Source organism: Pseudophryne corroboree, chromosome 11 (assembly GCF_028390025.1).
Source record: "Pseudophryne corroboree isolate aPseCor3 chromosome 11, aPseCor3.hap2, whole genome shotgun sequence".
Classification (NCBI taxonomy): domain Eukaryota; kingdom Metazoa; phylum Chordata; class Amphibia; order Anura; family Myobatrachidae; genus Pseudophryne; species Pseudophryne corroboree.
The window spans coordinates 336,766,898-336,781,414 of record NC_086454.1 but is presented as its reverse complement, the minus strand read 5'-3'; the positions used below and the strand labels follow the sequence as shown (position 1 = coordinate 336,781,414).

The window sequence follows — 14,517 nt, the reverse complement described above, 5'->3', positions numbered from 1 at the left end:
TGACAGTTTTTTTTTTTTTTGTGTTCATATGTGCGCTGCGGGCGGGCGCGTCGGCGGGCCATGGAAACCATAGCAGCGGGCAACCTGTGGCCCACGGGCCACGGGTTGAAGACCCCTGGTATAGAGGGTGAGGTCATGGTTGGATATATATGGTGTGGAAGGTGAGGTCACGTTGGGATATATATAGTGTAGAAGATGTGGCGAGGGAATGGGTGTGGTGTGGTGGGAGATTGGGGGTGTGGTGGGAGATTGGGGTGCGATGTGGTGTGGTGGGAGATTAAGTGTCGGTGTGGCGGGAGATTGGGGGTGCGTTGTGGCGGTGGGATATTGGGGGTGCGGTGTGGTGGAAATTTGGATGTGCGGTGTGGCAGTGGGAAATTGGGGGTGCGGTATGGTGGGAGATTGGGGGTGCAGTGTGACGGGAGATTGGGTTTGCGGTGTGGTGGTGTGAGATTGGGGGTGCGGTGTGGCGGGAGATTGGGTGCGCAGTGCGGTGGTGGGAGATTGGTTGTCCGGTGTGGCGGGAGAGCGGGGGTGTGGTGTGGCGGTGGGAGATTGGTGGTGCGGTGTAGCAGCAGGTAGAATGCGGTTTGGCAGGAGATTGGGGGTGCGGTGTGGCAGTGGGAGATTGGGGGTGCTGTGTGGCAGGAGATGGGGGTACGGTGTGGCGGTGGGAGATTGGGGGTGCGGTGTGGCAGGAAAATAAGATTTTACTCACCGGTAAATCTATTTCTCGTAGTCCGTAGTGGATGCTGGGAACTCCGTAAGGACCATGGGGAATAGACGGGCTCCGCAGGAGACTGGGCACTCTAAAAGAAAGATTAGGTACTATCTGGTGTGCACTGGCTCCTCCCACTATGCCCCTCCTCCAGACCTCAGTTAGGATACTGTGCCCGGAAGAGCTGACGCAATAAGGAAGGATTTTGAATCCCGGGTAAGACTCATACCAGCCACACCAATCACACCGTATAACTCGTGATACTACACCCAGTTAACAGTATGAAATATAACTGAGCCTCTCAACAGATGGCTCAACAATAACCCTTAGTTAGGCAATAACTACATACAAGTATTGCAGACAATCCGCACTTGGGATGGGCGCCCAGCATCCACTACGGACTACGAGAAATAGATTTACCGGTGAGTAAAATCTTATTTTCTCTGACGTCCTAGTGGATGCTGGGAACTCCGTAAGGACCATGGGGATTATACCAAAGCTCCCAAACGGGCGGGAGAGTGCGGATGACTCTGCAGCACCGAATGAGAGAACTCAAGGTCCTCCTCAGCCAGGGTATCAATTTTGTAGAATTTAGCAAACGTGTTTGCCCCTGACCAAGTTGCAGCTCGGCAAAATTGTAAAGCCGAGACCCCTCGGGCAGCCGCCCAAGATGAGCCCACTTTCCTCGTGGAATGGGCTTTTACTGATTTAGGATGCGGCAATCCAGCCGCAGAATGCTCCAGCTGAATTGTGCTACAAATTCAGCGAGCAATAGTCTGCTTAGAAGCAGGAGCACCTATTTTGTTGGGTGCCTACAGGATAAAAAGCGAGTCAGTTTTCCTGACTCCAGCCGTCCTGGAAATATAAATTTTTAAGGCCCTGACTACGTCCAGTAACTTGGAATCTTCCAAGTCCCTAGTAGCCGCAGGCACTACCAGTGGCGTAACTACTGCCCCCGCAGTCCTCGCGGTGGCTTGGGGGCGAGGGGCTGCGGGGGCGCCACTGATTTAGAACAGATTGACATGCGGACGAGCGTCCGCATGTCAATCTGCGATCTCCTCTCCGGCTCTCCCTCCCTGCGGTGCCTGCTCCCCCGCCCCCCCCCCCCTATGTGTTGGAGGGACACGAGCGCATCGCGCGTCTCTCCTGTGTCCCTCCTGGCTCTCCCCCGGCTGGTCTAAGGAAGCATGTGCCGTTCGTGAGCTCTGATTGGCTCACGAACGGCACTTCCGTTATTAGACCAGCCGGGGGAGAGCCAGGAGGGACACAGGAGAGACGCGCGATGCGCTCGTGTCCCTCCAACACATAGGGGGGGGCCGGGGGAGCAGGCACTGGGGCATATACCCGGCACTGGGGACATATACCTGGCACTGGGGGGGCAGATCTGGCACTGGGGACATATACCCGGCACTGAGGGCATGTACCTGGCACTGGGGGCATATACCTGGCACTGGGGGGGCATATACCCGGCACTGGGGGCATGTACCTGGCACTGGGGGGGGCATATACCTGGCACTGGGGGGGGGGGGGCATATACCCGGCACTGGAGGCATATACCTGGCACTGGGGGGGAAGCAGGCACTGGGGGGGAATATCTGGCACTGGGGGCATGTACCTGGCACTGGGGGGGCATATACCTGGCACTGGGGGGGCATATACCCGGCACTGGGGGCATATACCTGGCACTGGGGGGGCATATACCCGGCACTGGGGGCATATACCTGGCACTGGGGGGGAAGCAGGCACTGGGGGGGAATATCTGGCACTGGGGGCATATACCTGGCACTGGGGGCATATAACTGGCACTGGGGGGGCATGTACCTGGCACTGGGGGCATATACCTGGCACCTGGGGGGAATATCTGGCACTGTGGGAGAATATCTGGCACTGGGGGCATATACCTGGCACTGGGGGGGCATATACCTGGCACTGGGGGAATATACCTGGCACTGGGGGGGCATATACCCGGCACTGGGGGCATATACCTGGCACTGGGGGGGAAGCAGGCACTGTGGGGGAATATCTGGCACTGGGTGCATATACCTGGCACTGTGGGGGAATATCTGGCACTGGGTGCATATACCTGGCACTGTGGGGGAATATCTGGCACTGGGAGCATATGTGGCACTGGGAGCACGGCCCTAGCAACAAGCACTACCCCCTAGCAACGAGCATGACACCCAGTGCATGAAACCCCTGGCAACGAGCATGACATCCTGGCACCGTGCATGGAACCAAGAGCATGAAACCCCTGGCAACGAGCAGGTAATTTAAAAGTAATTGGAAGCCTTACTGTAGAACTTAATGTGTAATGGGCATTACGGTGTGTGGCATAATGTATCACGGACATTGCAATGTGTGTCATAATGTATCTGGCATTACGGTGTGTTGTAGACTATGTCACGGGCATTGTGGTATGTGGTATAATGTCTCAGGATCATTGTGTTGTGTGTCATACTGTGTCACAGACATTGTTTGTGCTATAACGTATCAGGGGCATTGCAGTGTGTAGCATAATGTATAACGGGCATTGCGATTCCTGTCATAATGTGTCACAGGCATTACGGTGTGTGGCATAATGTGTCGGGGGCATTACGGTGTGTGGCATAATGTGTCGGGGGCATTACGGTGTGTGGCATAATGTGTAGGGGGCATTACGGTGTGTGCATATTGTGTCATGTGCATTATTGTCAGTGATCGCAAAAACGCGCTATGGCGCGTATTTTACCCAGAAACAGCCGCCCGGGACTCACATTTAGAAGATGAGCGGGTCCCACAGGACGCGCTCATCTGAATATGTGTTTGCATGTGTTAAGCCTGTCAGCGGAATGCAGGAGGTGACTGGCTGTTTCCTCGGCCAATCACCTCCTGTAGTCTCCATCCAATCACAGCCTGCAGCATCTCCCGCTTTGAATCCTGCTCCCCGCCAGCACATGAATCTGTGCTGCAGGGCTGACAGACTGGCCCCGCTCATCCGGCTCCACTGCCGATCTGCCGCCAGCACCCTCCTCTGCGACTGGGAGTACAGCTCCGGATCTGCCCGCCGCCACCCCCCTACCCGGAACCCGCTCAACGCCCCACCGAGACCCGACAACTACCTTCCAGCAGGAGCCGGCCGGGCTGCGCAGCTCCCGCTGTTGGTATGCAGTAGACAGTGCTGCATTGCCCCACTTCACCTGGAGTAGCTGGTGCAGATGCGGGATGTCCGGGGGCTGCAAGCTCCGTGTGTGCAATGTGAGGCCGCTCAGAGTGTCAGGGCCTCACTGACACCATTTTTCTGACAGCACAGTGCAGTGAGTGCACTGGCACAAGTAGCCAGCCGGCGCCGCAGCATGAAGGAGCTATCTGTAAAATCGCAAGCAGAGGCTGGCAAGAAGGAGCTCCTCCGATCGCTTCCCCTGACGGGCTGGCCACTGCTAAATATACCAGTAATCAGTACAACTGTGCAGTGACACTGACTTTCCCATTGCACCTGGGGCTCCACTACTTTGACACAGTTGGAACTGATTATCGGTATATTTAGCAGTGGCCAGCCCGTCAGGGGAAGCGATTGGACGAGCTCCTTCTTGCCAGAGAACAGCCTCTGCTTGCGATTTCACATAGAGCTCCTCCAGGCTGCGGCTACTACAGGCGCAGGCTGGCTACTTGTGCCAGTGCACTCACTGCACTGTGCTGTCAGAAAAAATGGTGAGTGTCAGTGAGTTGCTGCTGGGGGCGGTACCACTTGTGTCAAACGGCCCCTTCGTGCAACTGGAGGTGATAAGTGAGTGGTTACTGCAATGTGCCTCAGTGCTCTACCAGGCGCATTGTGTATAATAACGTGCTCTACCAGGCGCATTGTGTATAATAACGTGTTCTACCTGGCGCAATGTGTATAATAACGTGTTCTACCTGGCGCAATGTGTATGATAACGTGCTCTACCTGGCGCAATGTGTATGATAACGTGTTCTACCTGGCGCAATGTGTATGATAACGTGTTCTACCTGGCGCAATGTGTATGATAATGTGTTCTACCTGGCGCAATGTGTATGATAACGTGCTCTACCTGGTGCAATGTGTATAATAACGTGCTCTACCAGGCGCAATGTGTATGATAACGTGCTCTACCTAGTGCAATGTGTATAATAACGTGCTCTACCAGGCGCATTGTGTATAATAACGTGTTCTACCAGGCGCAATGTGTATGATAACGTGCTCTACCTGGCGCAATGTGTATGATAACGTGTTCTACCTGGCGCAATGTGTATGATAACGTGTTCTACCTGGCGCAATGTGTATGATAACGTGTTCTACCTGGCGCATTGTGTATAATAACGTGTTCTACCAGGCGCAATGTGTATAATAACGTGTTCTACCAGGCGCAATGTGTATGATAACGTGTTCTACCTGGCGCAATGTGTATGATAACGTGTTCTACCTGGCGCAATGTGTATGATAACGTGTTCTACCTGGCGCAATGTGTATGATAACGTGTTCTACCTGGCGCAATGTGTATGATAACGTGCTCTACCTAGTGCAATGTGTATAATAACGTGCTCTACCTGGCGCATTGTGTATAATAACGTGTTCTACCTAGTGCAATGTGTATTATAATGTGCTCTACCAGGCGCATTGTGTATAATAACGTGTTCTACCTGGCGCAATGTGGCTGATAACGTGCTCTACCAGGCGCATTGTGTATAATAACGTGCTCTACCAGGCGCATTGTGTATAATAACGTGCTCTACCAGGCGCATTGTGTATAATAACGTGTTCTACCTGGCGCAATGTGGCTGATAACGTGCTCTACCAGGCGCATTGTGTATAATAACGTGCTCTACCAGGCGCATTGTGTATAATAACGTGTTCTACCTGACGCAATGTGTATGATAAACTTGCTCTACCTAGCGGCAATGTGTATGATAACTTGCTCTACCTAGCGGCAATGTGTATGATAACATGCTCTACCTGATGCAATGTGTATGATAACTTGCTCTACCTAGCGGCAATGTGTATGATAACATGCTCTACCTGGCGCAATGTGTATGATAACGTGCTCTACCTGGCGCAGTGTGTATAACGTGTTCTACCTGGCGCACTGTGTATGATAACGTGCTCTACCTAGCGGCAATGTGTATGATAACGTGCTCTACCTGGTGCAAAGTGTATGACGTGCTGTACCTGGTGCAAAGTGTATGACGTGCTGTACCTGGTGCAAAGTGTATGACGTGCTGTACCTGGAGCAAAGTGTATGACGTGATCTACCTGGATCAGTGTGCATAGGAGGTTCTACCTGGTGCAATGTGTATAAGCGCCACTACTATGTGGTGTAATGTGAATTGACACTATTATGTGGTCACGCCCCTTCCCTATGAAGCCACGCCCCTGAAATTTTGCGGCGCGCCTACGGCGCGCACTACCTGTTCTTTATGGTCTAAGTGGTCTAATACCAATTCACTTTCTGCCTAAGGGCACCAAAATGTCTAGTTACAGCTCTGGTGCAGGGTGTCCTGCATGCTACAGAGCCCAGCAGCATTGTCACCCCCATCCCACCCATCTTGCAACACTTTTGTAGTGTCCAAACAAGATTAAAATGAATAAGAACCTTCATTCCGATGGGACCCAGAAAACGACCGGTAGGACCCCAATTTTTAAAAGTGAAGGGTCCCTGGGACCCACTTTTTTTTTGGCTCAGCGCGATCACTGATTGTGTGTGGAATAATGTCTAAGGGCCATTGCAGTATGTGGAATAATGTATACTGGGCATTACTATAAGGAGGAAAAATGACAAATAATGTAAGGGGCATGAATCAGGATTATTTTTCTTTCCTGTGGTGGCCAACGTCTGGGCGTGCAGGTTACAAAACTGGGGTATAAGGTAGTCTTTTCCTGCAATTCCACGCCCATTTCGACAAGGCCACACACCCTTTTTGCCAGCGCGCGCCTGCGGCGCGCGCATTTTTCTACCTTTACTAGTGCCAATTACGGGGTGTATGGGGGGGGGGGGGGGGGCGCCGAAGGATTTTTTGGCTTGGGGGAGAAAAATTTCTAGTTACGCCACTGGGCACTACAATAGGTTGGTTCAAGTGAAAAGCTGATACCACCTTAGGGAGAAACTGGGGACGAGTCCTCAATTCTGCCCTATCCATATGGAAAATCAGATAAGGGCTTTTACATGACAAAGCCGCCAATTCTGACACACGCCTGGCCGAAGCCAAGGCCAATAACATGACCACTTTCCACGTGAGATATTTCAAATCCACAGTTTTAAGTGGCTCAAACCAATGTGATTTTAAGAAACTCAACATCACGTTGAGATCCCAAGGTGCCACAGGAGGCACAAAAGGGGGCTAAATATGTAGCACTCCCTTTACAAATGTCTGAACTCCAGGCAGTGAAGCCAGTTCTTTCTGGAAGAAAATCGACAGAGCCGAAATCTGGACCTTAATGGAACCCAATTTTAGGCCCATAGTCACCCCTGACTGTAGGAAGTGCAGAAAACGACCCAGCTGAAATTCCTCTGTTGGGGCCTTCCTGGCCTCACACCACGCAACATATTTTCGACAAATACGGTGATAATGGTTTGCGGTTACTTCTCTCCTGGCTTTTATCAGCGTAGGAATGACTTCTTCCGGAATGCCCTTTTCCTTTAGGATCCGGAATTCAACCGCCATGCCGTCAAACGCAGCCACGGTAAGTCTTGGAACAGTCAGGGCCCCTGCTGTAGCAGATCCTGTCTGAGCGGTAGAGGCAATGGGTCCTCTGATATCATTTCTTGAAGTTCTGGGTACCAAGCTCTTCTTGGCCCATCCGGAACCACGAGTATCGTTCTTACTCCTCGTTTTCTTATTATTCTCAGTACCTTTGGTATGAGAGGCAGAGGAGGGAATACATAAACCGACTGGTACACCCACGGTGTCACTAGAGCGTCCACAGCTATTGCCTGAGGGTCCCTTGACCTGGCGCAATATCTAGTTTTTTGTTTAGGCGGGACGCCATCATGTCCACCTGTGGCCTTTCCCAACGGTTTACCAACAGTTGGAAGACTTCTGGATGAAGTCCCCACTCTCCCGGGTGTAGGTCGTGTCTGCTGAGGAAGTCTGCTTCCCAGTTGTCCACTCCCGGAATGAACACTGCTGACAGTGCTAAGACGTGATTTTCCGCCCATCGGAGAATCCTTGTGGCTTCTGCCATCGCCATCCTGCTTCTTGTGCCGCCCTGTCGGTTTACATGGGCGACTGCCGTGATGTTGTCTGATTGGATCAGTACAGGCTGGTTTTGAAGCAGAGGCCTTGCCAGACTTAGGGCATTGTAAATGGCCCTCAGTTCCAGAATATTTATGTGTAGGGACAACTCCTGACTTGACCAAAGTCCTTGGAAATTTCTTCCCTGTGTGAATGCCCCCCAGCCTCGAAGGCTGGCATCCGTGGTTACCAGGACCCAGTCCTGTATGCCGAATCTGCGGCCCTCTTGAAGATGAGCACTCTGCAGCCACCACAGTAGAGATACCCTGGTCCTTGGAGACAGGGTTATCAGCCGATGCATCTGAAGATGCGATCCCGACCACTTGTCCAAGAGGTCCCACTGAAAGGTTCTTGCATGGAACCTGCCGAATGGAATTTTGCTTCGTAAGAAGCTACCATTTTTCCCAGGACTCGTGTGCAGTGATGCACCGATACCTATTTTGGTTTCAGGAGGTCTCTGACTAGAGATGACAGCTCCTTGGCTTTCTCCTGCGGGAGAAACACTTTTTTCTGTTCTGTGTCCAGAACCATCCCCAGGAACAGTAGGCGTGTGGTAGGAACCAGCTGTGACTTTGGAATGTATAGAATCCATCCATGCTGTTGTAGCACTTCCCGAGATAGTGCTACTCCGACCAACAACTGCTCCTTGGACCTCGCCTTTATAAGGAGATCGTCCAAGTACGGGATAATTAAAACTCCCTTTTTTCGAAGGAGTATCATCATTTCTGCCATTACCTTGGTAAAGACCCTCGGTGCCGTGGACAGTCCAAACGGCAGTGTTTGTAATTGGTAATGGCAATCCTGTACCACAAATCTGAGGTACTCCTGGTGAGGATGGTAAATGGGGACATGTAGGTAATCATCCTTGATGTTCAGGGATACCATGTAATCCCCCTCCTCCAGGCTTGCAATAACCGCCCTGAGCGATTCCATCTTGAACTTGAATTTTTTTATGTATGTGTTCAAGGATTTCAAATTTAAAATGGGTCTCACCGAACCGTGTGGTTTCGGTACCACAAACAGTGTGGAATAGTAACCCCGTCCTTGTTGAAGTAGGGGCACCTTGACTATCACCTGCTGGGAATACAGCTTGTGAATTGCCTCTAGCACAGCCTCCCTGCCTGAGGGAGTTGTCGGCAAGGCAGATTTGAGGAAACGGCGGGGGGGAGACGCCTCGAATTCCAGCTTGTACCCCTGAGATACTACTTGAAGGATCCAGGGATCCACCTGTGAGCGAGCCCACTGATCGCTGAAATTTTTGAGGCGGCCCCCCACCGTACCTGGCTACGCCTGTGGAGCCCCCGCGTCATGCGGTGGACTCAGAGGAAGCGGGGGGAAAATTTTGATTCTGGGAACTGGCTGACTGGTGCAGCTTTTTCCCTCTTCCCTCGTCTCTGTGCAGAAAGGAAGCGCCTTTGACCCGCTTGCTTTTCTGAAGCCGAAAGGACTGTACCTGATAATACAGTGCTTTCTTAGGCTGTGAGGAAACCTGAGGTAAAAATGTTTCTTCCCAGCTGTTGCTGTGGATACGAGGTCCAAGAGACCATCCCCAAACAATTCCTCACCCTTATAAGGCTCTATGTGCATTTTAAAGTCAGCATCACCTGTCCAGTGTCGGGTCTCTAATACCCTCCTGACAGAATGGACATTGCATTAATTCTGGATGCCAGCCGGCAAAATATCCCTCTGTGCATCCCTCATATATAAGACGACGTCTTATGTTCGCAAAATAGTATCCCTGTTTGACAGGGTTACAGACCACGCTGCAGCAGCACTATCTGCAGGTCTCAGTCTAGTACCTGAGTGTGTAAATACAGACTTCAGGATAGCCTCCTGCTTTTTATCAGCAGGTACCTTCAAAGTGGCCGTATCCTAAGACGGCAGTGCCACCTTTTTTGACAAACGTGTGAGCGCCTTATCCACCCTAGGGGATATCTCCCAGCGTAACTTATCCTCTGGCGGGAAAGGGTACGCCATCAGTAACTTTTTAGAAATTACCAGTTTCTTATCGGGGGAACCCACGCTTTTTCACACTTCATTCACTCATTTGATGGGGGAACAAAACACTGCCTGCTTTTTCTCCCCAAACATAAAACCCTTTTTTAGTGGTACTTGGGTTAATGTCAGAAATGTGTAACACATTTTTTATTGCCGGGATCATGTAACGGATGTTCCTAGTGGATTGTGTATATGTCTCAACCTCGTCGACACCGGAGTCAGACTCTGTGTCGACATCTGTGTCTGCCATCTGAGGGAGCGGGCGTTTTTGAGCCCCTGATGGCCTTTGAGACGCCTGGGCAGGCGCGGGCTGAGAAGCCGGCTGTCCCATAGCTGTTACGTCATCCAGCCTTTTATGTAAGGAGTTGACACTGTCGGTTTATACCTACCACCTATCCATCCACTCTGGTGTCGGCCCCACAGGGGGCGACATCACATTTATCGGCATCTGCTCTGCCATCACATAAGCCTCCTCATCAAACGTGTCGACACAGCCGTACCGACACACCGCACACACACAGAGGGAATGCTCTGACTGAGGACAGGACCCCACACAGCCCTTTGGGGAGACAGAGAGAGAGTATGCCAGCACACACCAGAGCGCTATATAATTTTGGGATTAACACTATATTGAGTAAATTTTTCCCAATAGCTGCTTGTATATACAATATTGCGCCTAAATTTTGTGCCCCCCCTCTCTTTTTAACCCTTTGAGCCTGAAAACTACAGGGGAGAGCCTGGGGAGCTGTCTTCCAGCTGCACTGTAAAGAGAAAATGGCGCCAGTGTGCTGAGGGAGAAGCCCCGCCCCTTTTTCAACTGACTTTCTCCCGCTTTTTCTGGAATACTGGCAGGGGTAATTTTACATCTATATAGCCTCTAGGACTATATATGATGTAGATTTGCCAGCCAAGGTGTCATATATTGCCCTCAGGGCGCCCCCCCCAGCGCCCTGCACCCTCAGTGACCGGAGTGTGAAGTGTGCATGAGGAACAATGGCGCACAGCTGCAGTGCTGTGCGCTACCTTGGTGAAGACCGAAGTCTTCTGCCGCCGATTTTCCGGACCTCTTCTTGCTTCTGGCTCTGTAAGGGGGACGGCGGCGCGGCTCCGGGAACGAACACCAAGGCCAGTTCCATGCGGTCGATCCCTCTGGAGCTCATGGTGTCCAGTAGCCTAAGAAGCCCAAGCTAGCTGCAAGCAGGTAGGTTCGCTTCTTCTCCCCTTAGTCCCTCGATGCAGTGAGCCTGTTGCCAGCAGGTCTCACTGTAAAATAAAAAACCTAAAATAAACTTTCTTTCTAGGAGCTCAGGAGAGCCCCTAGTGTGCATCCAGCTCGGCCGAACACAGAAATCTAACTGAGGTCTGGAGGAGGGGCATAGTGGGAGGAGCCAGTGCACACCAGATAGTACCTAATCTTTCTTTTAGAGTGCCCAGTCTCCTGCGGAGCCCGTCTATTCCCCATGGTCCTTACGGAGTTCCCAGCATCCACTAGGACGTCAGAGAAATAGGGGGTGCAGTGTGGCAGGAGATAGGGGGTGTGGAGGTGGGAGATTGGGGGTGCGGTGTGGCAACAGATAGTGGGTACGGCGTGGCGGTTGGAGATTGAGGGTGCGTATGGCAGTGGGAGATTGGGGGTGCGGTGTGGCAGGAGTTAGGGGGTGCGTTGTGATGGTGGGAGATTGGGGGTGCGGTGTGGTGGTAGGAGACAGGGGGTGTGGCAGGAGATAGTGGGTGTAATGTGGCGGTGGGAGATTGGGGGTGTGGCAGTGGGAGATTGGGGGTGCGGTGTGGCAGGAGATAGGGGTGCGATGTGGTGAGGATTGGGGGTGTGGTGTGAGATTGGAGGTGCAGCGTCGTGGTGGGAGATTGCAAGTGTGGTGTGGCAGGAGATAGTGGGTGTGGTGTGGCGGTGGGAGATTAGGGTGCGGTGTGGCGTGGCAGATTGGGGGTGCAGTGTGCCGGTGGGAGATTGGGGGTGCGGTGTGGCAGGAGATAGTGGGTGTGGTGTGGCGGTGAGAGATTGGTGGTGCGGTTTGGTGGTGGGAGATTGGGGGTGCGGTGTGGCAGTGGGAGATTAGGGGTGTGGTGTGGCAGGTGATAGGGGGTACAGTGTGACAGTGGGAGATTGGGGGTGCGGTGTGGCAGTGGGAGATTAGGGGTGTGGTGTGGCAGGTGATAGGGGGTGTAGTGTGACAGTGGGAGATTGGCGGTGCGGTGTGGCAGGAGATAAGGGTGTGGTGTGGTGGTGTGAGATTGGGGGTATGTTGCGGCGGGAGATTGGGGTGTGGCGGGAGGTTGGGTGCGGTGTGATGGGTACAGGGTGGAGCAGAGTAAATGTACATATTTGATGCCTTTTCCTCTCACATGGCAGAAGTGAATATTCCTCCAGCCTCCCCCGTACATGTGGTACACAGCCCTGTGCCAGCCCCGGTAGCAGCGACCCCACCTGCCGCAGTGGAGGTACTGCCAGTGGCCACATCCGAAGCAGAGACTGGCGCTCCAGATCGAGGGTATGATATGAACATGTCTTTCCAGCTTCTGCACATGCTTGCTACATGTAACAGAACATGTGACAAAGTGTACACGCCAGGTACATGTAAAAGAACATATGACACAGTATACATTCCAGGTACACATAACAGAACATGCGACATGGTGTACATGCTAGGTACACATAACAGAACATGTGACACAGTATTCATGCCAGGTACACATAAACGAACATGGGACACGGTGTACATGCTATTTACACGTAACAGAACATGTGACACAGTGTACATAGATCTCAGTGGCTTCATCCACATTCGCCAGAGGTCTCTGGTCTTCTCCAGATGCTAAACAGGGACAGAGTTACCCCAAAGTTTCCAACTGTGCTTCCCATGCTGACCGTGCCAAACTTTGCTGCCCACGCTGGCCATGCCAAGCCTCCTGCGCTGCCCACGCTGGCCATGATAAGCCTCCTGCGCTGCCCATGCCAAGCTTCCTGTGCTATCCACGCTAGCCGTGCCAAGCCTCCTGTTCTGCCCACGCTGGCCGTGCAAAGCCTCCTGTGCTGCCCACGCTGGCCATGATAGCCTCCTGCGCTGCCCATGCCAAGCTTCCTGTGCTGTCCACGCTGGCCGTGCCAAGCCTCCTGTGCTGTCCACGCTAGCCGTGCCAAGCCTCCTGTTCTACCCACGCTGGCCGTGCCAAGCCTCCTGTGCTGCCCACGCTGGCCATGATAAGCCTCCTGCGCTGCCCATGCCAAGCTTCCTGTGCTGTCCACGCTGGCCATGCCAAGCCTCCTGTGCTGTTCACGCTAGCCGTGCCAAGCCTCCTGTTCTGCCCACGCCAAGCCTATGGTTACTCATTACTCCATAACAAAAGCTGCTGTTTTGCAGTGATGAATAAATGCATTATATGATGCCAGTTCATGTATGCTGCTTCATACACGGAACAACTTGGAAAATGTAGCAGGCTCTTACTGGAAAAGAGGCAGAGGGGCTGTGTAGCAGGCTATTACTGGAAAAGAGGCACAGGAGGTGTGTAGCAAGCTATTACTGGAAAAGAGGCACAGGGAGTGTGTAGCAGGCTATTACTGGAAAAGAGGCACAAGGAGTGTGTAGCAGGCTATTACTGGAAAAGAGGCACAAGGAGTGTGTAGCAGGCTATTACTGGAAAAGAGGCACAGGAGGTGTGTAGCAGGCTATTACTGGAAAAGAGGCACAGGGAGTGTGTAGCACGCTATTACTGGAAAAGAGGCACAGGGAGTGTGTAGCAGGCTATTACCGGAAAAGAGGCACAGGAGGTGTGTAGCAGGCTAGCAGGCTATTACTGGAAAAGAGGCACAGGGAGTGTGTAGCAGGCTATTACTGGAAAAGAGGCACAGGGAGTGTGTAGCACGCTATTACTGGAAAAGAGGCACAGGGAGTGTGTAGCAGGCTATTAATGGAAAAGAGGCACAGGAGGTGTGTAGCAGGCTAGCAGGCTATTACCGGAAAAGAGGCACAGGGAGTGTGTAGCAGGCTATTACTGGAAAAGAGGCACAGGAGATGTGTAGCAGGCTATTACTGGAAAAGAGGCACAGTGAGTGTGTAGCAGGCTATTACTGAAAAAGAGGCACAGGGAGTGTGTAGCAGGCTATTACTGGAAAAGAGGCACAGGAGGTGTGTAGCAGGCTATTACTGAAAAAGAGGCACAGGGAGTGTGAAGCAAGCTAATACTGGAAAAGAGGCACAGGGAGTGTGTAGCAGGCTATTACTGGAAAAGAGGCACAGAAGGTGTGTAGTAGACTCTTACTGGAAAAGAGGCACAGGGGTGTGTGTAGCAGGCCATTACTGGAAAAGAGGCACAGGAGGTGTGTAGCAGGCTCTTACTGGAAAAGAGGTACAGGAGGTGTTTAGCAGGCTGTTACTGGAAAAGAGGCACAGGGGTGTGTGTAGCAGGCTGTTACTGGAAAAGAGGCACAGGCGGTGTGTAGCAGGCTCTTACTGAAAAAGAGGCACAGGGGTGTGTGTAGCAGGCTATTACTGGAAAAGAGGCACAGGAGGTGTGTAGCAGGCTATTACTGGAAAAGAGGCACAGGGGCTGTGTAGCAG

At 52.3% G+C, this 14,517-nt stretch overlaps 1 protein-coding gene across 2 annotated transcripts in view; it reads left to right on the top strand.

Moving 5' to 3' along the window:
• LOC134969699 (myb-like protein X) overlaps nucleotides 1–14,517 on the top strand; it is a 235,040-nt gene that overhangs the window by 68,043 nt on the left and 152,480 nt on the right. For both annotated transcript variants that reach the window (XM_063945819.1, XM_063945820.1), the window contains one exon: nucleotides 12,312–12,450. In XM_063945819.1, coding sequence (XP_063801889.1) covers nucleotides 12,312–12,450 — 139 coding nt within the window. The remainder of the gene's footprint in view (nucleotides 1–12,311; nucleotides 12,451–14,517) is intronic.